This window comes from Gymnoscopelus braueri (genome assembly GCF_963280865.1).
Source record: "Gymnoscopelus braueri genome assembly, chromosome: 18".
Taxonomy (NCBI): Eukaryota; Metazoa; Chordata; class Actinopteri; order Myctophiformes; family Myctophidae; genus Gymnoscopelus; species Gymnoscopelus braueri.
Window position 1 is genome coordinate 7,127,506 of NC_137618.1, and position 27,900 is coordinate 7,155,405.

Genomic DNA, 27,900 nt, shown 5'->3' on the forward strand with positions numbered 1-27,900 from the left:
CCAAACACACAGTGATGTTAACAGAGGATGTGATTTCTCAACCTCACAGCCTCACAGCACATTCTACATACCAGGCACTGTTGACCTCTAGCATACTGCTTTTTGGCTGGACAAGCACTTATATGTGAATATATATACAGATGCACACACATTGTGTGTAAAATAGACCATAATGGTTCAGCAATTGCGATATTAAAACGTAAAATATGAGTGTGTGCGTGCGTGTGCGTGTGCGTGTGTGTGTGTGTGTGTGTGTGTGTGTGTGTGTGTGTGCATGCGTGCGCATGTGTGCGTGCGTGCGTGCGCGTGTGTGTACTGTATTAATACCATGTTGAAATGTTACTTCTCGGGGCGTTGATTTCAATCCAAAAGATCAAAAAAATGAAATCTGCGCTGAGTGCAGACTTCCCTTTTTGATCTCTATAATAGTGCATTGTAACATTGGCACTGTGTTTTGGATGGTTTTTAGAAGACACATAAAACATGACAACGAGAGCAGAATAGCATGTCTGACCACAGTAAAAGAAAAGCCCCTTTAGCTGTTCCTGCTTTCACTCTGCTATCCGTCAAAAATACTAAACATTTCATTATAAGAAACTGTAATTACACATTTCCTCCTAGATAAACCAGCACCAAACACAGAGATTCAATGTTATTGTTTATTCTACGAGGTTCTATGACACTGTTTACAAAACATACGCTCATGACTCACGACCCCTTTTTATGGGTTGTGACTTGTGAGTAATATATATATTTATTTATTTTCTTCACTTTCCTACATTATTATTATTTTTATTTTTTACATAATAACAAGTAAAATAAAAATGCTAAACTTTCAGGAATGTCCAAAACTCAAGCTGAAAAGGTTTGGGCTCAACCTGATCTAAAATGAATGCACCATCTTTGAGGAGGGCTCATTTACATACTTTGATAGTCAGTGGTGGAAAATGTACTCAAATGTCTGCAGTAAAAAAAGTATCAATACCACCATGTAGAAATATTCTGTTTGAAGTAAAAGTCTGGTATTCAAAGTTTACTCGAAGAGTAGTACAAAATTATTGGCATAAAATCTACTGAAAGTACCTAAAGTAAAAGTACTCATTACACAGAATGTCCCATTTCACAAGTTTTCAAAATTTATAAAATCTTTTGAAAAATATTTTGCTTTACATACACTAGCGAGAATTCTATGATTCATTAACATTATGACATTGCAACAGGCCTACTTTTAATGCGAGTCAATTCAAGTTAGTCTGTATTACCCCAAAAGGCAAATTCTGATAGCAGCAGCATTCAATATGCACAATAAAAGTTAATAACTTACTGTAGAAGTTCCCTCAAGTAAAGGACTATGGCCATACTTTAACATTCAACTTGCCGTCCCTATTTTGGGCATGTCATTATAGGCCAAAAATTGCACATTTATTTCAAAAATAACTAATCTACCAGCTTGCAATGTGTTGTGGCCTTGCAATTGTTATTTTTGTTTTAGAAAATAGGGCTTAATTAAATCTCACAGCCCAGCCACACAGTGAGGTATCAAAAACAGTGAACTATTTGAATGGCTAAAATGATACAATTCACAATTTAGCCATGTATAGCAGGGGGTCTTCAACGTTTTACAGGCCAAGGACCCCTAAGCTGAGAGACATGAATTAAGCACTGCAAAAAACCTCAGACATCTACTAGTTTCTTTCCAGGACATTTTGGACTATTGTGTAATTTTTTTCATGACTTTTCCACAATTGGAAACTGACACAAATTCTACCAAGATACATGGACGTAGCCTACTGTATTAGGGCTCAAATAATATTCAAAAGTTGACTATACATTAAAACACTATACAGTTTATGGGACAGTTATGTATGGTAGGGGTGTATGTCAAAGCGGCCTGACATTGAAAGCGTGAGCTTGTGGTAAGACAGTGAAATCCATATTAATTTATCGTTGAGAGTGTAGACATGGACCTATATGGACATTCAGTATGGTTGTGGTGGTGTGCATGCGTGCGTGTGCGTGTGCGTGTGCGCGTGTGCGTGTGCGTGTGCGTGTGTGTGTGTGTGTGTGTGTGTGTGTGTGTGTGTGTGTGTGTGTGCGTGCGTGCATTCATATGTGTGTGTGTCATACTGTTAAGCCTTACTGGTGGTGTGCAAACTAGATATCTTCCATGCTGTCTTGGCCAGTCAGGACAACCCTCACACTGGATTGGTTCAGTTTATAACATTGGTGGTATTAATCTGGTAGGCTGGGGAAATCCAAAGGTTTTTAATCCAAAGGAAAACAAAGTGAAACAGAAGCTATGAGCCCTGAGTCAGAGACTCAGGGCAGTGGATGAAAGACGCCGCAAGTTCAATTAATTTCCTGTGTGTGTGTCACATGGGTGCCCCAACCCGCCCCTCTAGGAGACCAGAAGTAGGTCTTGAAGTCTATTCATTCCAATGGGAGAAGTGAACGTCAACACAGATTGTGACCGATCCCTTCCCTTCGCCCCATGGTCACTGAAGTAAATACTGGACTCATTCTTCACAAGCCACACAATCTTCCCAACATCCTGATACCAAAATGGCCTTTTTTTTCAGACAGACAAATCAGGAGGAATTTTACTTTACACATTCTCGCAAGATGTGGCAACAAAGATCACCATTTCATACCATAGACATATAAAGGTAGACGCCTCTTCCGGCTCTGAGGCATCTGTATTTCGGGCGCCATTTTGGAGAAGGCAAGTTTCCGCGTGCGTCACAGAAGGGGACGTTTGGTAGGCCAATCAGAGGCAGGTGGGGGCGGGTCTTTTCGTAACCCAGCTCTTAACCCTTTAAGAGGCAGCCGCGCAGCAACTAGTTAGTTAGAACTTGGCAAACTCCACACTCGGAGTTGTGGAGACTTCTTGTAAAGTAAGTAATGCATATATTTAACAATAATTTAACTCTTGAGAGTGTAACATTTTATACTCAAGAGTTAAAGATCTATATGGGTCCATTTGGTTTTCAACTCTCCATCATTTAGCTGGGGACCACCTCAAGGACCACTGGTGGTCCCCGGACCACTGGTTGAGAACCACTGCATTAGAAGGCTCGGCTAGATTCTGACAAGTCCCTGAAAAGACGCGTTGTGATTGGCCAGTAGTCAACGCGCTGTGAGCGCTATGATTGGTCAGTAGTCACTTTGAGTGACAGCTTGCCTTCTCCTAAATGGCGGCCACGACACAGGTCACTCCAATGAACTGCAGAGGCCAATGAGGTATCTAGGTTTCTATATCTATGTTTCATACCACTGGCGAGGCTTGTAATGATTGAAGTATCTTCTCTACTGAGGATCTTTATCTGAGTGTTCTTTAGGAATGCAACAGCTCACAGGTGCTGCAAGCCGAGGGACCTTTGGCCCCGCCCCTTTGCCAATCACATGCAGTGCCACACCCCTCCCACTAACCGGCCTTAACCCCATGAGTCCGGTTAGCTCGGTCAGTACTCACTCAGTCAGTAGAGCACTGGACTTTGGACCGTAAGGTTCAGGGTTCAAACCTAGGCACTGCCAGTGCCAACTCAGCGTGTGAATAGCATAGGTTGGATAAGTCATGCGGTAAGGAGCTGATGGTAGGTGTTGTTGTAAGTACTGGAAGCAGCCACCTCAGCAGTCTCTCTTCCAGGGGTCCAACATTGAAAAGGGGATAGAGACACCCTCGTGCTCTTTCACATACATGCAGGACAATGACTTCAGTGGGTTCACATAAACGAGCTGACCTTCTGCAGCACAATAACATCTCACACACACACACACACACACACACACACACTGACAACAAACCAGAGAGACAGAGGAATGCAGACCTATGAATAATGCATGGACTGCAAGTTTACGTAGGAGAGAGACACGCATATGTCACTCTCTCTCACACACACACACACACACACACACACACACACACACACACACACACACACACACACACACACACACACACACACACACACACACACACACACACACACACACACACACACACACACAAAATTGATCAAAGGCCCCTCAATGTAATCCCAGTAAACAAACAAGCAGGATTGGGTCAAAGCAACATGGAAACAAACAAAAGTCAAGGAGCAAACAATTCAAGCGAGATGAAAAGAAAAACAAGAGGAAGGAAGAAAAGACAGAAACTATTTGGCACTGCATTGAACATGTTAAAGCACATTGGTTCTCAAAGTGGGGTCCAAGGGCCCTCAGGGTTCCTTAAGGGGTTCCAAATGCACTCTTACAGGTCTGTAACTCTGAGAGTGTACAAATGGAACCAAATGGACCCACAAGGGTTATGGGGGGGTCCTTGAAATAGGAAAAGTTTGAGAACCACTTAAAGTATGTCAAATTAGCAACAGAGCAAAGAAGACAAAAGGCGTTTCAGTTTAAATTAATTGGATTTAAAGAGGTAATACTTGCCAATCAATTAGAGTTTCTGCCCAGGTGTGTTTACAGATTGGTGTGGTGGTTTGGATAGAAATGACTCACGTAACCGCTGTGTGTCTCAGATGAATGCCTTTTACTCATTATTTGTGTAGCACACACACACACACACACACACACACACACACGCGCACACACACACGCACACACCTAACAGCGTTACCTTCAATAGCTTGCCTCAACCTGTGTTTCATTCCACATTTATGTCCCTCTCTATCTCTCCCTCTCTTTCTCTCACACACACACACACACACACACACACACACACACACACACACACACACACACACACACACACACACACACACACACACACACACACACACACACACACACACACACACACACACACACACACACACACACACACACACACACACACACACACACACACACACACACACACACACCATAATGGAATGTTAAGTGTGGAGTGTTCAGTGAATTGCAACATGATTTTCGTGCTCAAACACACAACTGGTACATTCTATTCCCACTCTGTAGCGTAGCGGCTTTGACAACCAATACACCATACAAACTGACTCTAGACCAGCCGTCCTCAACCTTTTCTGGATCAGGCACACACACACACACACACAGGCATTTTGATGACCATGCAGTCTTGTACAAAGGCATACCTGAAGAATATCAGTATTATATAACAGTATTATGTGCAGCAGGGCCAGGTTGGAGCCAGAAAATTACATGAGACTCTGTCCCTGGACCACCGCCAAGAAAAGACAGACATGAACCACCTGTAATCATGCCATGGATCATTAGTGGTCCACAATAGAGAAGCACTAAATTACCTGGTTACAAATCAGTATAGTATCAGTTAACAGGAGTTTAATATGGAAGGTTGGATAGGTTCTCAACCTTTTTTTGCTCTGGACCACTAGCATATTGCAAGCAATTCAAGGGCCACCCCAACCCACCTTTAACTCATCTTATATCACCACCCAACACAACAGTGGTCCCCAGGTGGATTCTTAGTCAGGGTGGTGGTCCCTGGTTCACAATCAGTTGAAAACCCCTGTGTTTAGACTGATGCTATAGGTTCTTGGTTTACCTATGATGATCCTATAGTTTACTGAGGCACTACACTATCTCTCTGCATTTGATTTATATGCTTACTGTAAGTCACTCTGGATAAAGGGCGTCTGCTAAATGCCTACATTGTAAATTGTACATGGCATTCATAAAATAGCCATTTGTGTGTATAATAATAGCATAATGTGTGTGTGTGTGTGTGTGTGTGTGTGTGTGTGTGTGTGTGTGTGTGTGTGTGTGTGTGTGTGTGTGTGTGTGTGTGTGTGTGTGTGTGTGTGTGTGTGTGGAGTGTGTGTGCGTGTGTATGCACGGAAGCACAAAGGCATGTTGTCTGCATGTTCTGAAACGCATACTTCCAAGTTCCACATAAAACTGTACAGATAAGGTCATGCAAGATCAAGATCAAAATGTCAACTCCAACCACGGGTCTCTATTTCTACGTTGACACTGCCACTCTGTGGCCAATACAGGTACTACATCAACTCTGCAGTTGCAGACTTAATAAAACAAACAAAAAAACGTTCTTTTTTATCAAAGGTGCAGTCGCTCTACAACTTTTTAAAAGACTTTGAAATGTAAACAGGCTAAACTGATGTCATTATCGCTGTTTGCTGTGCAGTTGGAAGGGCATTCTGATTCTACCAACATTCGAGAGGAAGCCAACCGTTTAAAACTAGGAAGCGACTGTATTTTGACTTCACATGCTCTAAAAATAGAGTTGAGTAGCCTATAGACGAATCCACAGAGCGGCAATCATAACTGCGGTGACAAACGGGTGCCACTCCGCACCGCGACACCGCAGCTACAGGCAGCGCTCTGTGGATTCGTCTATATAGACACACATTACTTGACAGAGCCCCCCCCCCCCAACTTTCAGTCATTAAATGAAGCTAACTGCTTTGTAACAACCAACAGTGATGCAATGGTTTGTTCACAAATTAGTTGAGTGGTTTTCAAACTTCTTAATTTCGAGGACTCCCTTAACTCTGAGAGTGTACGAATGGAACCAAATGGACCCGTGAGGGTCCATTTGGTTCCATTTGTACACTCTCAGAGTTATAGACTTGTAAGGGTGCATTTGGAACCCCCTCAAGGAACCCTGAGGGTCCCTGAACCCAACTTCTTAACTGTTTTGTAGCAGCTAAGAGTGAAGCAAAAGGTTGTTTCGCAAATGACTTAGAAAAGTGGTAAAAGTCATCTGCTCTTTGAGAAGGAAAGGGTCGTCACGTTGAATCCACAAACCACTGAAACCTCCACACAGTAGGTACTAGTGCACAATGTAAATGTAACAACGTAATAAAAGTAAAAATGTAAATATAATAATCTTACCAGAGAGTGAGATGAACTCTGTCCCTCCACTGTCACTGCAAAGACAAACTACTACTATCTCTGTGTGACAATGTGGCCACATCACTTCCTGTGCGTGTGGCATATGCCAGCTGTGCGTGTGTGTGTGTGTGTGTGTGTGTGTGTGTGTGTGTGTGTGTGTGTGTGTGTGTGTGTGTGTGTGTGTGTGTGTGTATGTGCGTGTGTGAGAGAAAGAAAGTGCGTGTGTGCATGTGAGTTGGTGTGAATATTTGTCCACTCACCCAAGTGTGAATGTGCGCGCACGTGTGTGTGTGTGTGTGTGTGTGTGTGTGTGTGTGTGTGTGTGTGTGTGTTGTGCGCGTGTGCGTGTGTGCGTGTGCGTGTGTGTGAGTGTGTGTGTGTGTGTGTGTGTGTGAGTAAGCTATTGACACCCAGGCTGTCATCAGGTTAGAGAGGTTAAGGGAGGTGGAAGAAGTACTCTTACATTTAAGTAAAAGTAACTGCTTACTGTAAATCGCTCTGGATTAAGAGCGTTTGCTAAATTGTAACAAAACACAGTGGAGAAATACATTGTTACAAGTCCTGTATTAAAATACATAAGTATTGTCATCAAAGTACACTTACAGTATTCATTATACAGAATGACCCATTTCACAAATGTTTTCAAAATGTGTCGAAGTCTTTTTGACGGATTAGGGAGGTGGGATGAGTTGGAGGGAGGCAGAGGAAGTTTAATTTAGATAGGTGTGTGTGTGTGTGTGTGTGTGTGTGTGTGTGTGTGTGTGTGTGTGTGTGTGTGTGTGTGTGTGTGTGTGTGTGTGTGTGTGTGTGTGTGTGTGTGTGGCACCTGACAAACAGCTTTGTCAGCGGGGAGTGTTGGGCGGGAGCGTTGTTTCATACTGACTCAGCTGCTCCTCACTGGCAGGTCAGCAGTGGTGTGTCGTTCATGATCGATTCGTTCAAAAGAACTAGTTCATTTGCCGTGAACGTGAACGAGCTCGTTCACTTTCTGAAACTGTTACGTTCACGTGCGACGTGAAAAAAAAACGCTCCCGCGGTGGTGTTTTACACACATTATAAAACATGCATTCACCACTTTAGCCCTATTTTATACCTAGGCTATTTGAAAATAGCCGATCTACAAGCTCACAACGCGTCGCATCGCGCCGCGTTGTGAGCTTGTAGATCGGCTATTTTCAAATATGTTAGTACTTTTACTTTTGGTACTTTAAGTGTATATTTTGATGCCAATACTTTTGTACTTTTACTCAAGTACATTTTTAACACAAGAAAATAGCGTTACTGAACGAGAACGTGAACGAATCATTTGAACGAATCATTGCCGTGAACGTGAACAAAATCGTTCGTTCACTGAAATGAACTTTTTTTCCCACCACTGGCAGGTCAGTAGGTCAGTCAGTAGGATACAACAGTGACAACACACAAATGTGTGTAGGGAGGAATTATTTGGCAAAATATGATGTCCTCAAAAGTAGAGTAATACAAACATGTGTGTGTGTGTGTGTGTGTGTGTGTGTGTGTGTGTGTGTGTGTGTGTGTGTGTGTGTGTGTGTGTGTGTGTGTGTGTGTGTGCGTGTGTTTTTGGACGAGATGTATGGAAGCTGTCAGTGACCATAAAGTCTTAAGTTTGTCCACATGTTGGTCTGCAGCAGACAGACACAGACTGACCATAACGCCTCCATGTTGTCAAAAAAGTCAAATAATAACTGATACATAGGCCAAACCTATAGGTATATCAGTCTGCCTCTACAACACACTGAGCCAAATTCAACACCCGTTTCCATTTTCCTTCCCCTATAAGCCCTTATTATTGCCAAGATAATCTACACACACACACACACACACACACACACACACACACACACACACACACACACACACACACACACACACACACACACACACACACACACACACACACACACACACACACACACACACACACACACACACACACACACACACACACACACACACACACACACACACACACACACACACACACACACACACACACACACACACACACACACACTTCCCAGGGAGGGAGGGGCAGCAGAGCAGAGAGGCAGGGTCTTTGTACATCCTGTGGGGTTGGTACTTCCTCCTTAACGGTCAAACAAAGTTCTGTTCATCTCCTCAGGGCAGAGAAACCTACAGGAAACCTACAGCAACAACACAATTCTAAGACAGAGGTTCCCAAACCAACTGAAAGAGGAATTCTGTGTCTCCCTGGGACCTAAAACTAGTGAAATCTCACAACGCTCACGTCGCTTCACGACGCGTTGTGAGCTTGTAGGTCTGCTTATTTTCCACCACATTTGAAATAGGGCTTAAATGATTAATTCCTAGAAATGTTGTGGAGTTAAAAGTGTATTGGAGTGAAAAGACATCCCAAGTATCCCAAAATACAAATACTCAAATGCAAATCCAAAAAAAGAAATGTAATTAAAGTACACTATCAAATGTACATGTACTTTGTTATGTCCACAAATACTGTACTTAAGTACAATCTTGAGGTAGTATTTCCATTTTTCTATTATGTATAATTCTACTCCACTCCATCTCAGTGGCAAACATTGTACTTTTTTACTCTGCACACCAATGCTGTGGTTGAGGTCTTATATCCAGACTGCAGAGCCATATTTAGCTTTAAGTGTGAGGAGACTCAGCTCCTCAGCTAAACCCACAGAAGGAAAACAAGAGGTTATGTGAAATATGCCTTTGTTTTCACACTACACAGGGTTCAGCAGCTCCCTGCCATAACAGAATACGTCCACCAGAGGGAAACAGATTACTTTCTAAAAAAAGACATATTTCTCTCTTCTCAATATTGACTTGGCAAAATGCTGTACATTTGTATTGTTAAAGCAGAAATAGAATAATTGGTGATCTAAAAATATATAACTTGACAGATGTACAGTATATAGACCAGTATATAGACCACCACTCTGTGTCCCCTACATTTATTTAATTCGCTCTCTTAAAAACAACTACAAATCCCTCTATCCTTTTATTAAAGGTTCATAGCGCATGACATTATTAACACAAATGAAGACATAAATGTCTTGAGAACAGTGAAGACACGGTGGAGAAATATGGATGGATGTGTATGATATCATCAACATAACATGTTTACAATGGCGGACAGAAATGTCAGACACAATGACTTTATACAAGCTTTAAATTAGACAGGGAAAATATACACACTACGACCATTAGTGTAAATGTAACTCTGAAGCGTGTATACAGGGGTGTATACATATGGAACCATATGGACCCTTACGTGTCCATTTGGTTCCATATTGTGTACACTACACTCTTCTGAGTTAAATTAACACTGGGACTTTACTGTGTACAGTAGCTTTCACATTTTGTTGATGTTTGAAGACACACACCTTCTTCAAGCTTTTCCAAACAAGGACACATCCAGAGACGTGTAGGGAGGGGGGCATCCAGGGAGTGAGTGAGTGAGTGTGTGTGTGTGTGTGTGTGTGTGTGTGTGTGTGTGTGTGTGTGTGTGTGTGTGTGTGTGTGTGTGTGTGTGTGTGTGTGTGTTACATCTAGGACATTGGCTGTAAGCTCTAGTTATGTCAACAGGGTTTTGAACACGACCGTGACTTGTGGTGGAGTTCTGGAATCCTCAGCTCCTTATAAGACGTGTGTTTCAACATGCAGTGGTTGCATTTCTCTTTTAATATATCTTTTTGGGGACTGTTCTGCCTTTATGCAGATAGTACAGTAGAGAGAGACAGGAAACAGGGAGAGAGAGAGACAGGGAGTGAGGTGCAGCAAAGCCCGTCGGGCTCGGGAATAGAACCCACGACTCGCCGTCAGGCTGCAGTAGGGCCTATACGTGGTATGCGCCTTTTAACCGCTAGGCCATCGGTGGTACATTTAAATGTTTCGGTGGTGTTGTGTTGTGAAGGGTTTTCAGCGTGCCGTGGTGTTGTGGCGCTGTGGGACGTCTCAGCCTTGTATAAACTACATTTATCCAGACATAATCTACTCTGCCGTGCCGAGGAGCCCTGGAAACAACTCCCATGTGACACAGGAGCATTCAGCCACACACCGAGGGTAATGGGCAGTTAGGAGATGGTTTACATGCACGTAAGCATGCACGCATGCACACACACACACACACACAGTGTGTGTGTGTGTGTGTGTGTGTGTGTGTGTGTGTGTGTGTGTGTGTGTGTGTGTGCGCGCGCGCATGTGGACATTCCTGGACAGGGAGGAGAAGGGACAGGACTCTCTGAAGACAGATGGACATCCGGTTTTCTCTACACACACTGTCTGTATGGGCTCAGCCCTGTGTAGCCCTACTGAGGCCTACTAGAGAACTAGAACTAGAGAAGAAACCTCTTATCTCCATATTCTAACTTTTTGAGTGTTTTTTTTGTAAATTAACGCCCTACTTAACTTGATCATACTACAGCGTCACACAAAAGCATCAAAAGTACCAGATCTACAGCCTCCACAAGCTTGTAGATCTGCTATTTTTGCTGTTTTTGAATTTGAATCCTGAAAAGTAACAGTTTTGGACATGAGGTTTCCACCCGACAGAGACGAGAATGTTTCCTCAAGCCCAGTCAGTCCACAGCAATGATTCGCAACGCAACCAGTTGCAACCGCAACCACATGCAACCACTTGCACTTTATCAACAGTATCCCAACATTGCACTGACCTGCAAGGTGTCAATTCAGACCTGGTCATTGGTGTGGGGCAAATCATGGGTGTGGGGCTGGACTGTATAGGGTTAACCACATGAACCCTATAGCGTTCTCATTCTGGGCTTAATGTCGTAGTAGACGGACATTCAGTGAAAATAGGCAAACAAAATCTACAAGACATAGCTTCAAAATAGCAGATCTACAAGCTCATATGGGCGTCACACACAACGCAGTGTATTGTGAGCTTGTGGATCGACAATTTGGATCTGGGGGGGGCAAGTGTAGATCCCTGGGGGACCCCGGGCAATGAAGTATGTAGGGTTTAAGTGGTTAACGTTGGATTGTGGGAACATCCTCTGTGTTTCTGCTGTGTCTGTTCATCTGTCATACATTCAGACATTTAATGTAGAGAGAAAACAGAAAATACTCCAGTAATGAGCCCTGAGGGACGCATAGGGTTTAAGTGGTTAATTCTGCCATTTCCTGGTCACATGACACACATGGTGTGTCCCATGTAGTTGCAACGACCATTCCTGTCAAAGCCGTGTGCTGCTGCATGTCTTTCCTCCTGTCTACCATACGCTTCTCTGTCTCTTTACTCTCTCCTATCTAAAGAACATAACCAAAGTGCTTCATCCATCAATACCTGATCATTCAGCGATCAGCTGATTGTTCTGTTGCACTGAAACCAGCCTCTATGTTACTAGTACAGACTGTCTGCTCTGTCTGTTACTATCACTCCATTTCTGTCTGGTCATCTATTAACCACGACCACTGTGTACGTCATTTCCTTCCATAATGTAAATACAACGCACGCGCGCACACCCGCGCGCGCGCACACGCGCACGCGCACACACACACACACACACACACACACACATTCCATTGTTCCATTCAGACTCAGAGTAGGGCTGAATAGAACACTAGACTAGAGAGTGAATTGCATTGGATTGTGTGACTCACTGTAGAATGCAGCCTCCAACCACAAGACCTGGGTTCAAGTGTCTGTCTGTCTGTCTGTCTGTCTCCTTTGAGCAAGGCACATAATCCCTAAGGCGCTCTCAGAGTGTGACCCACATCCCAGACATCACAAGGAGGCTGGTGGGGTCAACACAGAGGTCAAACATTCACTCTGTCTTTCAGCCTTACATCCATTCCTTCTCTCTCTCTCTCTCTCTCTCTCTCTCTCTCTCTCTCTCTCTCTCTCTCTCTCTCTCTCTCTCTCTCTCTCTCTCTCTCTCTCTCTCTCTCTCTCTCTCTCTCTCTCTCTCTCTCTCTCTCTCTCTCTCTCTCTCTCTCTCTCTCTCTCTCTCGCCCATCTGTCTCTGACATCTGAACTCGCTCTCCTTCACTGTCTTCCCTTTAACGAACTGGAAACACACAGGCATGCATATCTAATTGCTGTGTGTGTGTGTGTGTGTGTGTGTGTGTGTGTGTGTGTGTGTGTGTGTGTGTGTGTGTGTGTGTGTGTGTGTGTGTGTGTGTGTGTGTGTGTGTGTGTGTGTGTGTGTGTGTGTGTGTGTGTGTGTGTGTAAATGTCTATAGTCTTTAAAGCTGAAACTCTTGCAGACATGGCAGAACACCATAACAACCCAACCAAAACAACAACAAACAATCTTCATTTAGGACTGCAGAATATAACTTAATGTCACGTTGTTCATTATGAAAATCCTTCTTGTTGGATTCTAGGCTTTGACTAAGTCTATGTCATATCCATGTTGAAATGTTTTTGCCAGATATTGTTTTATACAGTAGTCACTTGACTCTAACTAAATCCCTGCTATGTGGAGATGTTCTGCTGTGACACGTGTCCCAAACAACACCAATCAATGCACCTGAATGACTTTAGACCTTTAGACCAGTCACACTAACATCATTAATACATAAAAAAAACACCTCGTTCTGTCAACTGTGGATGGAAAACTTCATTCACAACAATATGCTGACCAAGCAGGGAGAGGTGTGGAGGACTTAAAGTAGGCAGGGTTATGTTGTTAAAATAAGTGTTAAATAGCTCTATATTGTGATGGTAATCATTGCTATAGAGTGTTTGTTCAGTAACAGGGCTCTCCCTGTCTCTCTAGCTCTTTATTAAAGGTCAGGATACCATCCAATCAGGAGAGAGAACTCATAACAGGATACAGGATAAACACGTGCACTTGAAATTTAACAATGAAATTAGCAGACAAAATTGGAACTGCAACACTGTCAAATTGAAGCTGATAAATGTGTACTTGTGCCGCGTAGTGAGCTTGCAGAGCGGCTATTGTCGCTATTTGTCGTGCAATAAAGTATATAGGGCTTAAGGGGTTAAGTGTCTTTGCCCAGGGACACTTAACCAAGTATCAAAAAATCCCAGAGGAACCGAGAATCGAACCGGGGACCTTGTGATTCTCAGACGGCTGCCGCTCCACCCTCTTGGGGGGTCTACAGCTGATAAGCTTAATGCAACATTGTTTTCTCACTCAACAGTAAACAAACCAACATACAGTATATATATAAGTGTATACAGGATATCTGCACATTTCTAAAGTTACAATTGAATGACTTTTAAGACCTTTTTAAAACCAAGTTGACCAAGTTCATCATCATCAAATATTACGTAAGACAGAGGCAAACACTGTGAAACTCTACAAGCTCACAATGCCTCGCAGTTGTAGATCGGCTATTTATCCTATTTATCCTATTTATCCGCAGTTGTAGATCGGCACACAGTATTTATCCGTGGAACCAAGTCAAACTAAATGCAATGCCTACAATTCCAAGTGCTTGTCAGGGTGGGTTCGGACTGAAACGTTTGGGAACCCCTTGCCCTTAGGTATATAAAGTAAGTAAAACACAGAAACAGTCTGAACATCATTGTTAGAAATGTGTGTGATCATCAGAGTGAAACTAAAGACTCCTGAATTCTTTCTGCAACCCACACATCCTCTTCCAGAAAGCTGCGAGCACTGTGTCTTCACCTGGACATGTTCTTGCAAGTGAATTTAAATACTCTGATGCCATTTCAGGCTGTCGTTATGTTTCCTGCTCGTAAAACTAACTGCCGTTCATTTCCTCTGAAACCCCACTTTTAGGTTTTATATTTGATTATTATTATTGTTGGTAATGTTTGATGGGAACTTTATTGGTTATTAAGGTTATTTCTAAACGTTATTCATAGATTTGTTTATTTTTTACACGTGGTTGTCTGTGCTCCCCCTACTAGGGCAAACTGTAGGAGTTAGCAGTGACAAGGGTCGAGATTATCGGGGTCCCGGAAATGAAAAAGGTTTGAGAACCAATGGTATAGAATACATGGGGAACCGGGAATTGGCATATCGACTACAGCCAACGGGGCGGCAATGGCTTAGGAGGTAGAGCGGCCGCTTGGGATTCGAAAGGTTCTCGGTTTCGATCCCGGGCTTGATCGTCTTCTCCTATGTTACTGTTAAAGTGTCCTTGAGCAAGACACTGAACCCCTAACTGCTCCCGATGAGCAGGTTGGTGCCCTCGGATGGCTTCCTAACGCTAATGTAAAGCACACAGTAATGTGCATTACATTAACCGCCATTTGACACTTTCTAGCTCTTTGGGAAGTGAAAGAACTTGAATGAATGAATGAATGAATGAATGAATGAATGAATGAATGAATGAATGAATGAATGAATGAATTAATTAATGAATGAATTAATTAATTAATGCATGGCAAACACATCCAGACCTAGAATTGTTCTGGGAGGGTGAGGACACACTTTAATTAAAAATGATCATAAATTGTCCTGCTTATTATAACAGCTGCTAACATCTTCATGGCCAATAAACCTTGGTATGTGACTATAAAACCACAACTAATTTCATAACCATGAAATATAGACACAAACTAATAAAACACTACAGTAGGCAACATGTGAAAACACAGTATGTTATGAACGATGCACAAAATGATCAGTAAACGGATATAATATAAAAATGTGTGTGTGTGCTCGCCTGTGTGTTTGTCTCCTGATAGGGAGCAGAGCAGTAATCTCTGTGCTGATAGACTACACACCTCTGAGACGCTCATAAACGCACACGCACACACACGCACACACATACACACACACACACACACACCAGCCTGATCTCCAGAGATTACCGTAACATTGCGCGGAACGAGTGCACTTCATTCCGTGGATAGCCGCCTCGGAACTCCCGAATTGCGTGCATATGTACGGCGAGTCCCACGGTGGGCGTAACCAGTCGCAACCCGGAAAAACCCGGAAGCAGAGCAGTCCCCACAAAAAAAATTACGATTCTGTGCCTATCGGTACATAACTCAAACGGCGCTGAGTAGGCACAGGCGAACGTCCCACCGTTCAGGACGGCAACTCGGTCGCCTTAGCTCCCTCGGTGGTCCTTCACGGGGTGACAGTTCGCCTGTGACTGCGCGCCTCCGAAATGGTTTTGTCACAAAGGTATGCATATGTACACAAAGTACATATGCACGCAATTCGGGAGTTCCGAGGCGGCTATCCACGGAATGAAGTGCACTCGTTCCGTGCAATGTTACGGTAATCTCTGGAGATCGGGTTGCACACACACACACACACACACACACACACACACACACACACACACACACACACACACACACACACACACACACACACACACACACACACACACACACACACACACACACACACAGAGAGCAGTGCTTAATGATAGGAAACAAATGTGCAGGGAGAGGGACAGTTATTATTATGACCCTCCAGGGCCAATAACTACAGAGTCAGAAAGGATTCTTATTTCAGAGTGTGTCCGTTGCCACTGGTGTCTATGAACTCTGTCTGGTTGAATGGTGACCTATCTAACCAGGTAGGTAGCAAAGCCATGGTAGAAGAAGTAGGCTGCTTACTGTAAATCACTCTGGATTAAGAGCGTCTGTTAAATGCCTAAATTGTCAATTGTCTGAATTGCTGCACAGATATATATATTTTTTTTTTACGTAAGTAAAGTAGCAAAACCTCAATATAAAAATTCAACAGTATTGGCATCAACATGAATTTAATGGATTGTATGTGCATATTGCTTCAATGTTGCACATCAGTTGAAGCCAAGGATTGATAGTGGGATCGATGAGGAATCGGATCGAAAAGCTGGACTGACAAGGCTATCGGAATCGATAAAAATGTTCACTTTTCAGTGAATGCATCGGTCCATAGATCTCTGTTCTTCATAACACTGAATCAATCACAACCACTACTACTGTATATGATATTAGATTTAACCATTTCAACCTAGCTTCTTACTTTTAAAAATAATTATTGTGATGTGGTGGCATAAGTTCACAGTTACGTGTGTAAGTGAGTGACACCCACAGCACTAGAGGGAGCGACCATGGTCTGGTACAACCCAAATGTAGAACAAACATGGGAAAAAATTATCATTCTATTACTCTGCCACCAAAATGTGGAATGTCCTGAATGTGTGGAATGTGAAATGTCCATAAAAAATGTGTAACACTAGTTTCTTTCAAAATCGGCCCGCAAAAAACATCTATCAGGAGATCACAAGGGGATGTAAATGGGATTTCCCATCTCTTGTGTACATATAGTGTTTGTATTTGTTGATTACATGTATTATTGTGTTAATTGTTTATGGTACTGATACGACTATTTCTCAGCGTTAAGCCCATGACCCACCTAATTCCAACACACTAACTTTGCTAGTTTTGGATGGCTCAGGGTAGAAGACAGGGTTAAGCAAATATCAATGGATCGGTGTTCATCAACAGTCAAGATAGTCAAAGAGACAGGGCCCTCAATACCCTCTTACCTGTCAAACTACTTCTCCAAAGTGAGTGGCACCCACAGCCACAACACTAGAGGGAGCGACCATGATCTGGTACAACCCAAATGTAGAACAAACATGGGAAGATTCTCATTCTGCTACTCTGTCACCGTAATGTGGAATGCCCTGACATCATCCATTTAAAGGATGCGAATCACTGGTTTCTTTCCAAATTTGATTGAAAAATCATCTATCAGGAGACCGCAAGGGGAGGTAAATTTCCCTGACCCTTTTGTACATACAGTATAGCGTTTGAATTTGTTGACATGTATTATTGTGTTAATTGTTCATGCTATGTTGATGAATTGAATACTTAAGACCACAATGTAAACAAGTCCCCAGGACTTTTTTGTGTTATCCTCTTAGCCTCAATGTCTTCTTACTGTATCACTGTGCTGTTTACATAAAGTATTGAATCAATAAAAAAAATGAACTAGCCATAATGGCTGCATCTCTGATCCACACACACACTATATAAACAGCATTGTCCTCTATAGTCTATTCAGTAGCAGCAGTATAGCATTCATTAGCCGTAGGTGGTGCCTGTACGTAATTCTACTATGTACAGTACGGGCCTACGGGCTACGGCCTATAATTGGCCACGGAAACAAACTGTAACAAAGTACAACAAGCCACAACGTGAATCACAGGACAACAGCAGAGCAAACACAGCAACCAGGCCAAACAGCAGTACAGTAACACAGTTAGAACAGGCAGGCAGGCCTGAGGCCTCACAACTATAATAATACTGGTGTTGCCTTTAGGCCACACATTTTCCTACAACAACACAACACCTCTACAGCAGTGGTGGATGGAGAGTGAAGTGACAATTTAGGGTTTTTCAATACCTCAAGAAAAGAAAAAGACCAAATACTGCATCAAAAGTCATCAACAAACTATACAACAAAACATTGGCCAAATTGTCAAATAATATAAGAAAGAGGCCAAAATTGTGAAAATAGACGATCTACAAGTCAAACAAAACGGGGGGTCCCCAGTTCAAATATGATTATTTTGGGGGGTCGCTGCCTGAAAAGTTTGAGAACCACTGCTCTACAGCAGTGGTTCTCAAACTTTTTCATGCATGTCAAGGACCCCCAAATTAAAACTTATTAGCACACGGACCCCATTTAATGGCATTTCTATCTCTGGGACCCCAATTTATATTGTAAAATCAACGTTAATTTAACTCTGAGAATGGAACATGTGTACACTCTCTGAGTTACAGTCAATTTGGTTCCTATAGCTATCATTTAGCTGGGGACCCCCTGGAACACCCCCGCCAAGGACCCCACTTTGAGAACCAATGCTCTCTACAGCACTGCAATCACAACACCACGGTGCCTTCAGGAGGGAGGTTTTCCTATAATAACAGAACACACAGCCATTTGTGGTCTCTTTAGCAGGAGGTCAGAGAGGTGACAGGACTTCCTGTCCCCACTGACACCAGCAAGCAGCACTACAAGAACACAGTTTTTTTTTTAAAGGAGCAGTTCACCCAAAAATGTGATTTATTTTTGTTTTTGTCGCATTCCTAAGCCAATAATTTGATGGCCGGCAGAGTTTCCGGTAGGAGACTCAAAAGAGTCTCTATGAGCCTCAACCCCCATAGTTTCTTGTCAGATTTGATTTAGCACTTAATTCTACGACCGTTTATACTAGTGGTTCTATAAGCTGGGGTCCGGGGACCCCCAGGGGTGCACGAGGGGAGGGGGTTCCCCAGGTAAATGATTGATATAGGAATCAAATGGAACCTTAGCAGCCTGTAACTCTGAGAGCATACAGATGGAACCAAATGGACCCGTAAACGGGTCCATTTGGTTCCATCTGTACACTCTCATTGTTATGGGGGTCCGTGCGAGGCCTAACTGGGGGTCCTTGAAATTAGAAACGATTGAGAGCCGCTGGACAGTGTAGAGAGATGAAACAAACCTATGATCTGAAAAGTCATTCTCATACGTTCTCTCATTGGGCTGTAACTGCTAGCTGATGAAATAATAATTCCTCGTTTTACTGGGGACCCCCTGGTCCCCCCACGGGGGGCGGGGGGACCAGGGGGTCTGTATATCTGCTACTTTTGATCATTTTGTGCAACCAATAGCAACTATATGTTTGTGCCAGTGATTTGATTTCAATAACATGACTCTCATCTCTGGAGACATGACATCACGTCAGGTCCCGCTAGAACCCCCTGGACCCCCCACCAAGGACCACACTTTGAGCACAATTGAGTTAGGCAGCTGTCTATGAACTATATTAAGTCTACAATTGCAATTTATAATATTCTAGAATATAAATCTCTAATAGCGGTCTATAATAGTCTACTGCTATTCAGATTGTGCTGCCATGTCTATACAATGATGTTCTTATGATTTAATGTTTACTTGATCTTTCATTTAGAATGAATGGGATTCTCATCAGTTTGTAGAAATGTTTATTTTCGTTTAGGCTGACAGACAGTTTGCATTTTGCCCAATAAGAATCCTGAACTTAATGCTAACTGTTCATTCTACAACATCTTTTTATTTTTTTATCACAGGAACCCCTTAATCTCATGGATGTAAACGTTATTTCACTTTTTGATAACCAAATGGACCCTTACAGGTCTGTCTGTAACTCTGCCAGTTATGGGGGTCCTTCCTTGAAATTAAAACGTTTGAGAATCATGCATGTGTAAAGTAACTGCTTTTCAAACTCTTTTCCAGGGGTGGAAAAAGTACTCTTTTGACAGTGGAGATATTGGAAATACTCCAGTAAAGTAAAAAAAATACCTCGAAGCTGCCTACAGTAGGCTACTTGAGTAAACGTACTTCGTTACTTTCCACCACTGCATCCACACAGCCAATATGAAAGAGCCATTCACCTCAGATCAGTCCAGAAACATCAGAAGAACATTAACTTACCCGTTAGTAGAGCCGTTGGTCATCTCTGCGACCCCCAGCATCTTGTCTGTCCGTCTGTCTGCAGTCACCTTCAGAGGGTCCGTCTGTCCGTCCACCACAAGCAGCTGCAACAAGTCAGACAGATGTTTAGGCTACTATGTATTCAGATGGATTATAATTCTGTTACAATGTAACGACGCTCTAATGGCGATGATAGAGAGAGCCTCGCCTCTCTCACTCTCCCTCTCCCTCTCCCTCTCTCTCTCTCTCTCTCTCTCTGAGTTAATGTCATTTCTCTGACCACTAGAACACAAGACCCCGCCCCGTTTTAACTTTCCAGTCTAACATGTTAAATGTTTAGCTCTGGTCTTTTAGCTCTCTCTAACGCTCTGTTAGCAGCAGCGGTGCTATTCCCATGGACTGAAAATTCCACTACTGTGCGAGGTCTCCAAACTTTACTAAAACATAAAGGAAACTGTTTCGCTGCTCACCGAAACAAAGACTACTTTTGTTTTTGAAAGACTATTCTCCAAGGTGGGAAGCCTCTCAGGACCATACCTTCTCTGTATAATACACTTTTGGGCAGAAAATATTTTTTTTCCACCAGATGGAAATTATTTTATTAGCTCTACTGCGCCCTCTACAGATATTGGTCAATATAAATGACCATTGACCAGATCTGTAGAGGGCGCAGTGGAGCAAAATAAATAATTTCCATATTGTGGACATATTTAATTTTCTGCCCAAAAAGTATATTATACAGAGAAGGTTGGGTGCTGAAAGGCTTCCCATCCTGGGGGATAGTCTTTCAACAACACAAAACAGTCTTTGTTTTGATGAATAGCAGAATTGTTTTCTTATTTTTTTTACTAAAGTTGGAGACCCTGCATAGTAGTGGAATTTTCAGTCCATGGGAAAAGCACCATAACACTCATAACAGTAACAGAGCGTAGAGAGAAGTTGCTATAATTAAGCTCTGGACCAGAGCTAGTTAAATTTAAACATTAAGGGAAAGTTGGACATTTTTTTATGATAAAATATGGACTCCTTACATATGCTCAGATGGTCTGATGTGAGGACAAGACCCTAGAAGGTGTTACAAAGGCAGCTGCGTCCGTACAACCTAGCAATGTGTTTTTGGTGTCTTTTTAAAACAAATGTTATTATTGTAATGTACGTTTTGTCTGTTTTCAGTTTTTTTTAATCGTCTGTTATACACTGTACTGTCTCTAAAATAAAATACAAAACTATTATTAGAAAAATAATAATTAAACATTAGGCTACTGACTGATTTATTGGATTTATCTGTTTATACTAGAAGCCGTTCCTACAGTAGCCTATCTTTACGCACGCAGTTATAAAATGAGGGGTTCTGGAGCGTCTATTGTACTACTACTGTAATAATAAATGTGGGGAAGTTGTGCAGATTTGTTTCAGAGCTTTTACTCCCAAAAAACAACAGTCAACATGGCGGAGGAGCAGAAGGAACGCGACGTTTTTGGTTACTTTTTTTAACTTTTGTAATGTCGAGCTTTGTTATTGTTATGTCACTCTAAAGCAGAGGTTCTCAAAACCTTTAGATTTCAAGGAACCCCTCATAACTCTGAGTGTCCAAATGGACCCATAGGTTCCAATTTTGTACACTCTCGAGGTAGGCTACAGTGGTGGGAAAAGTACTCGAATGTTTCACTTAAGTAAAAGTATCAATACTGAAATGTAGAAATACTCGGTTACAAGTGAAAGTCCGGAATTAGTACAAAAGCATTGGTATGTACTTAAAGTACCAAAAGTAGAAAGTACTCATTCTGCAGTAGGCAGAATGAGTCCCGTTTTCAAATGTGTACAAATCTTTTGATTTTTTTTTCTTCAAATGGCTGAAATGTATAGGGTTGAAGTGGTTAATGTATGCTTTAAATTGTAATAATGATAAAAATCTATAAAGTAACTATAGTAACTCAAGTTTTCATGGAGTGAAAGTACAATATTTGTCTATAAGATGAAGTAAAAGTAGGCCTACTTCAAATTAGAAATACTCCAGTAAAGTAAAAAAAAATTACCTCAACATTTTAATAAGTACAGTACTTGAGTAAATGGTGGTGTAAATGTTACTTTACACCACTGCCCTAAGGTCCCTGGCCTGGACCCACTTTGAGAACCCCATCATCTGCTCTAAAGAAACTTCCATTAACTTTGCAGTAATAATAGTTAGTGAGATTCAAATGAAATCAAATGAAATCCTTTGTTCCTTCACTGATATCCATGAAGGAAGCTTCCTGGGAAATATGAGATAACTAACTACGTCATTATTGCTTAAGTCGCATAGATGTCCTTATAAGGAAGTTTGTCCTTTCAATGTAGCGAGGAGGATGAGGAGGATGAGGAAAACATCTGGACTGGCGGACACGCGCGTTATGACGTTCACACAGCACAGGAGGCGCGTGCACCATCGCGTTATAGTGGAATTGGTGCCCTATCGAATCCGGCGACCACCAGTCAGTCAGTGGTGGAAAAAGCACTCAAATATTTTACTAATAAGTAAAAGTATCATTACTGCAATATAGAAATACTCTGTTCCAAGTAAAAGTCCGGAATTCAAAATGCATCAAAATGTACTTAAAGCAAAAGTTAAAGTACTCATTATGCAGCATGTCCTATTTCACAAGTGTTCAAAATGTAAAAAAATCTACAAAGTAACTAGTAACTAAAGTTTTCAATAATTGTAGTGGAGTACAAAGTACAATATTTGCCTCTGAGATGTAGTGGAGTAGAAGTACTGACTTTTTTAAATAATAATTTTTAAAAATCCTCAAATGTGTACTTAAGTACAGTACTTGAGTACATGTACTTAGTTGCTTTCCACCACTGCCACCAGGCCAAAACGTTAACAGGATGATGGTCACTCACTCACCCAGTAATACATTTTGGTCAGATCATTAGATGCCACATAATTATGTATATTCAGTTAGGACATGTTAGAAAAAGTTTCCATTGTATGAAATATGTGATAATGTTACAAGTATGGGAGTGAAATCCTCATGAAGTCATGCTAATCAACTAAGTTACGTGTCATCACTGGTGCTCCGTAGTACAATAACTCAGTACAGCGAAACTTATTTATTAATATTTCTCAGTCAGTGAAACTAAATGGTTTGAGAAACTATGGCAAAATAGCACAACAGCGACCTCTGGAGTATCTGAATCTGACAGAACACCAATTTCGGAGGAACATCACTGCTGCATGTGAACGATGAAAATTATATAATAACAATTATTGAACATACAATAAATAATCTCATAGTAGCATAAATGAACCACCTTGCATATTCTTAGCCGATTGAAAACAAAAAAAATCATCCAATTTTGTCTTGAACCTCGATTAAGTGTCCTCCAAATCAGATGCTGCAAATGGAAACAAGTGATGACATAACTAAGCAGCCATAGCAGTAAAATAAATCAGTTAAATTTATTGATCAGTAATTATTACACAGTTTGTATAGATCATGTCTCTAAGCTTGTGACCAGATTAATTAGGCCTATCAAACCAACACAAACATAAGATGCTTTCAAACAAAAATACATTCAGTTATGAAGCCGCCACAGAAAGCTGCCATGGGAATGAGACAATGTGTACATGGCTTTTCTTTTTCCTCTCCTAGCTCGACTTCAAGCATAAATATAGAACCATTTTCATTTAAACATCGTTTTTTTGGTAATCATTGGCATTCTGTGTCTGATGTTCATGTGCTTAAATATCTAGACATACTGGACCCACACTGGTAAGGAAAGCCCTATCTAAGAACAAAACAATCAATCTAATCCATAGTGTAAGTGTTCCCAATCGCCATGCTCCAACATACACACTTTTGCAACAATTAGATTTTGGTAAAGAAAATTAATTAAGCATAATAATATGACAAAATCGTTATAAATATGAAGAAGACATGTAACAAAAGCACACACACGTGACCATAATCACAAGCCAACAGCCATCGCTACGCCACCGTTTAGCCCGACCTTCATGAAGCGATGAATTACAGCGCTCTGGAGTCAAGTAGAACGTAATACAAGTTGGTGGTTCTCAAAATGGGGTCCAGGGACCCCCAGGGGTCCGTGAGGGAGGGGGATTCGGGGTCCCCAGCTAAAATGATTGATATAGGAACCCAAATGGAACCTTACCAGTCTGTAACTCTGAGAGCGAACAGATGGAACCAAATGGACCCGGTACGGGTCCATTTGGTTCCATTTGTACGATAGAGTTATGGGGGTTCCGTGCGTGGCTTAACTGGGGTTCCTTGAAATACAAAAATAAATTTAAAAAAAGAGTTTGAGAACCAACCACTGATATTAAAGGCACAGTGGTCTAATGGGTCAGAGAGACTTTCCAGTTCATCAGAAAGGTGATCGGTTCTCTCCCCACCCATATGGCCAATGTGTCCATCAACAGTCAAATGCCTTTTATCGAGGTGCCCTTGTGCAAGGCACTGAACGCCTCACACCTTACTATATACATCCTTTTGGATAAGATCGTTAGCGAAACGCCACACGTTTTAAAAGTACCTGTTGGGTTTAAAAGAGGATTTAAACTGATCCCACTGATCACAATGTTAAATAAATTGCTCCCATTAATCACAATGCGATCAAAAGCGGAATGATTCAGTAGCCAAACTGTCCCATCGGATACAGAAAGAGTGGGCACCTCAATTGTAAATCGTCTATTTTTGCAAAAACATTAAAAATAAATAAAGAATGGCCTTAAGTAACTTAAAGTATGCATGATTTGAACATGCTTGAACATTTGAAATTTAAGGCCTAATATTTATACAATTGTTGCAAATCGCTACAAAACCTGCGAGTCATTTTGGGCATAAACAAGAAGTTGAAGGGTAAATGTTAGGTGTGATAATGATGCGTATTTCGGTGCCCACTCTTCCGGCTCCCGTCCCCATCTATCTGTCAAAAAGAAAACAACTGCTTTGCTGAAATGGCTTGGCTGTTAGTTAGCTATTGAGGTTTTGCCTTCAAGTAAATGTACAAAAAAGAAATGCCAAAAGGTAATATGGTAGCTTGGGTGTTTTTGTCAGTCACACTGGTCAGATAAAAGATGCATCACAATTCACATTCATTGGTGAGATACGTCTATTATTGGCTCTTTTCCACTACAAGAACTATGTAAAACCGTGCAGTGAAACGTAGTTCACAGGTTCTGGGGTTTGTTTCCAGTTACGCTACGGCTGAGTTTACAGATAAGATTCTGAGAACCTCATTTGGGCCCTGCTCAGGAGCAGTGTTGATTTTGACACCAAATTTTGATTCAGTTTTAGTCATAGTCTTTTCAATAACATTCCATTCAGTTCAATGTGAAATGGTTTAGATTTTGTCTAGTTTTAGTCGACTAAGTATCCTAAGATTAATCTACAGTTGATTTAGGAGGTGGTGGTACTGCTAACCCAGAACTTATACTTTTTGTTCTAAAACGGTGAAAATATAATGTTTTGAGGCGCTGTAAGCTTGTAGATCAGCTAGTTTCCCCCTTCGGGAACGGTTCTGGTTAAAAGAGCAACGTAAGAAATAAATAAAAAAAAACGTCACAGAACTTCACGGTTTCAGGAAAGTTTCAGGTTGTGGAAGGTTCCAAGTTAACCCTTCATAGTCGAAGAGAGCCAAATACTAGTTATTGCACTGGAAGTTGCACTAATAGGAATGTCATCACATTTGTAAATGCATCCACTGTAACATATTATTTTACTGTTACTTCATTATAGATTCCATGGTCCCTGGTATTGTGTCCCTAACGTCGATGTCCCAGTTTAATTGCCCAAGTTTAGCATTCCCACAATGAGAATTTACAACTAAATTAGGGAGAAAATGTCAAATCAACTAAAAACAGCTGATCGGATTGTGAATGCCCACTAAAGCTCCCGTATGATGTTCCCAGTGTGCTCTGCTTGGTGGACACGGCGGGAGTCTATCTGATCCCAGACCAGCTGTGTAGGTAGGAAGACCAGCCGGAGCCTCGGGAGCCTGACGTCTCCTCCTCACCTGGAGAAAGACGAGAACGCCACATGAATACAGGAGCTGAACACACATGGGTTTTTACACTCTTGAGTACACTCTGAGTCTCAGAGATTACAAAAAAATCAAACAATCAAATGGAGGTCCGCTGCCTAATGCATATCAAACTGAGTGTCCTGATATAGAACACATTGCCAGGGAAATATCTCCAAATCCACACACACACAAACATCAACATTTTAGGATGACGGAAAGCTGAACAATTACCGGAAAATAGCAGATCTACAACCAGTTCTACAAGTCACGCTGCGACGTGTTGCGAGCTTGAAGATCCGGTGTGTGCCACTGCTGCGCAACTAAGTATAAACCAGGCAACTCCAACCCCTAGACCTACAGTATAACCTAAAAAAAAATCTAACCCTAACCCCACACTTAATCTTTTCCTAATAGTAAGCCTAACGCACCGAACCCACCAAAAAAAGCACTACACATGCTGTATTGTGTGCACAGGTTTGTGCGTGACTGTTCTCACCAAACCTGGCCTCATGTGGGACGTCTCGTCGTCCTATATACAATGCATTTCTATGAGAACCAGTTGAAGAAATCACAAACCTTTGCTTTTATGAAATATCCGAGACCATTCGTGTTTATGGAAGATGCTTCTAAACATGTATTCTATAGCTAGTTTGACCACTTCAAATATGCTTTCATCTTAACCCATTAATACCTGGGACGCATCTGTGTCACTTTAGATTTCTTTGGTTATTCAAAAATAGCAGATATACAAGCTCATAGCGCGGCACCGAGTGCCGCGCTACGAGCTTGTATATCTGCTATTTTTGAAAAGTCTTGAAAAAATATTTTTTACATTTTTTTCAAAAAATCCTGTTAGGATTTAGATTTTTTTAAAAGAATCGCCTCAGGTCTTAATGGGTTAAAATGACTAAAAACCAATAACCGAAAAATCTATAAACTCACAACGTGACGTGTTGTGAGCTTGTAGAACTGCTATTTTCGGGACGCGACATGCTTCCACAGAAGACATGCCGGCTTCTAATGGAATTCAAATGACTGAAATCAGTCGTGGTGACTGAGAACTTTAATCCATGTGTACAGTACACACACAACCACACACGCGCACACACACACACACACACACACGGCCGTCCCACCGTGTGCGATGGCGGCCAGCTTGCTCTTCTCCTCGGGGCTGAGCTGCAGCATGGTGTGGATGACGGGCAGCAGCGCCTGGCGCTCGCTGCCAGAGTGCAGGAAGATGAACTGCAGCAGCACGTTCTTCAGGTACTCCAGGTTGGCCACGCTCTTCTCCCGCTCCTGGTTCCTCTCCAGACGCCGCACCTCGCTCTTCAGCAGCTAGGGGGAGACAGAGAGAGACACACAGACGAAATTGTCACAGATCAATTTAGATCCTGTGTCTGTGTGTGTGTGGGGGGGGGGGGTGGGGGTTGGGGGATTCCGTCGTCGGAGGCAGCACAGGAGTTGAAGTTCAGGGTAAAATAAGCACAGTAAGATACGGCCAAGAGTAGCTACAATATAGCTAGCATCAAAGAAAACACCATCAGAAATGAACGACGGTACACGACAGTATACGCCAGTACACACCCGATACAGTATCCTGCACTATTCAGAAACACATAGACACAAGCATAGTGTCATTACAGTG

The 27,900-nt window shown here is 42.0% G+C and overlaps 2 protein-coding genes across 4 annotated transcripts in view; both read right to left on the minus strand.

The window, feature by feature from the left end:
- Positions 1 to 20,468, minus strand: part of lims2 (LIM and senescent cell antigen-like domains 2) — a 76,531-nt gene extending 56,063 nt beyond the window's left edge. Inside the window, exon 1 of one of the 2 annotated variants that reach the window (XM_080412716.1) lies at positions 20,226 to 20,468. In XM_080412716.1, the coding sequence (XP_080268842.1) occupies positions 20,226 to 20,266 (41 nt within the window). In that variant the 5' untranslated portion in view covers positions 20,267 to 20,468. Of the gene's footprint in view, positions 1 to 6,834; positions 6,898 to 20,225 lie in introns of those variants that run through there. The other variant, XM_080412717.1, reaches the window with a different exon arrangement.
- Positions 20,469 to 23,647: 3,179 nt separating this feature from the next.
- Positions 23,648 to 27,900, minus strand: part of gcc2 (GRIP and coiled-coil domain containing 2) — a 93,393-nt gene continuing 89,140 nt past the window's right edge. For both annotated transcript variants that reach the window (XM_080412701.1, XM_080412700.1), the window contains exons 30-31: positions 27,389 to 27,590; positions 23,648 to 26,243 (exon numbers count right to left, since the gene is read on the minus strand). In XM_080412701.1, coding sequence (XP_080268827.1) covers positions 26,170 to 26,243; positions 27,389 to 27,590 — 276 coding nt within the window. In that variant the 3' untranslated portion in view covers positions 23,648 to 26,169. The remainder of the gene's footprint in view (positions 26,244 to 27,388; positions 27,591 to 27,900) is intronic.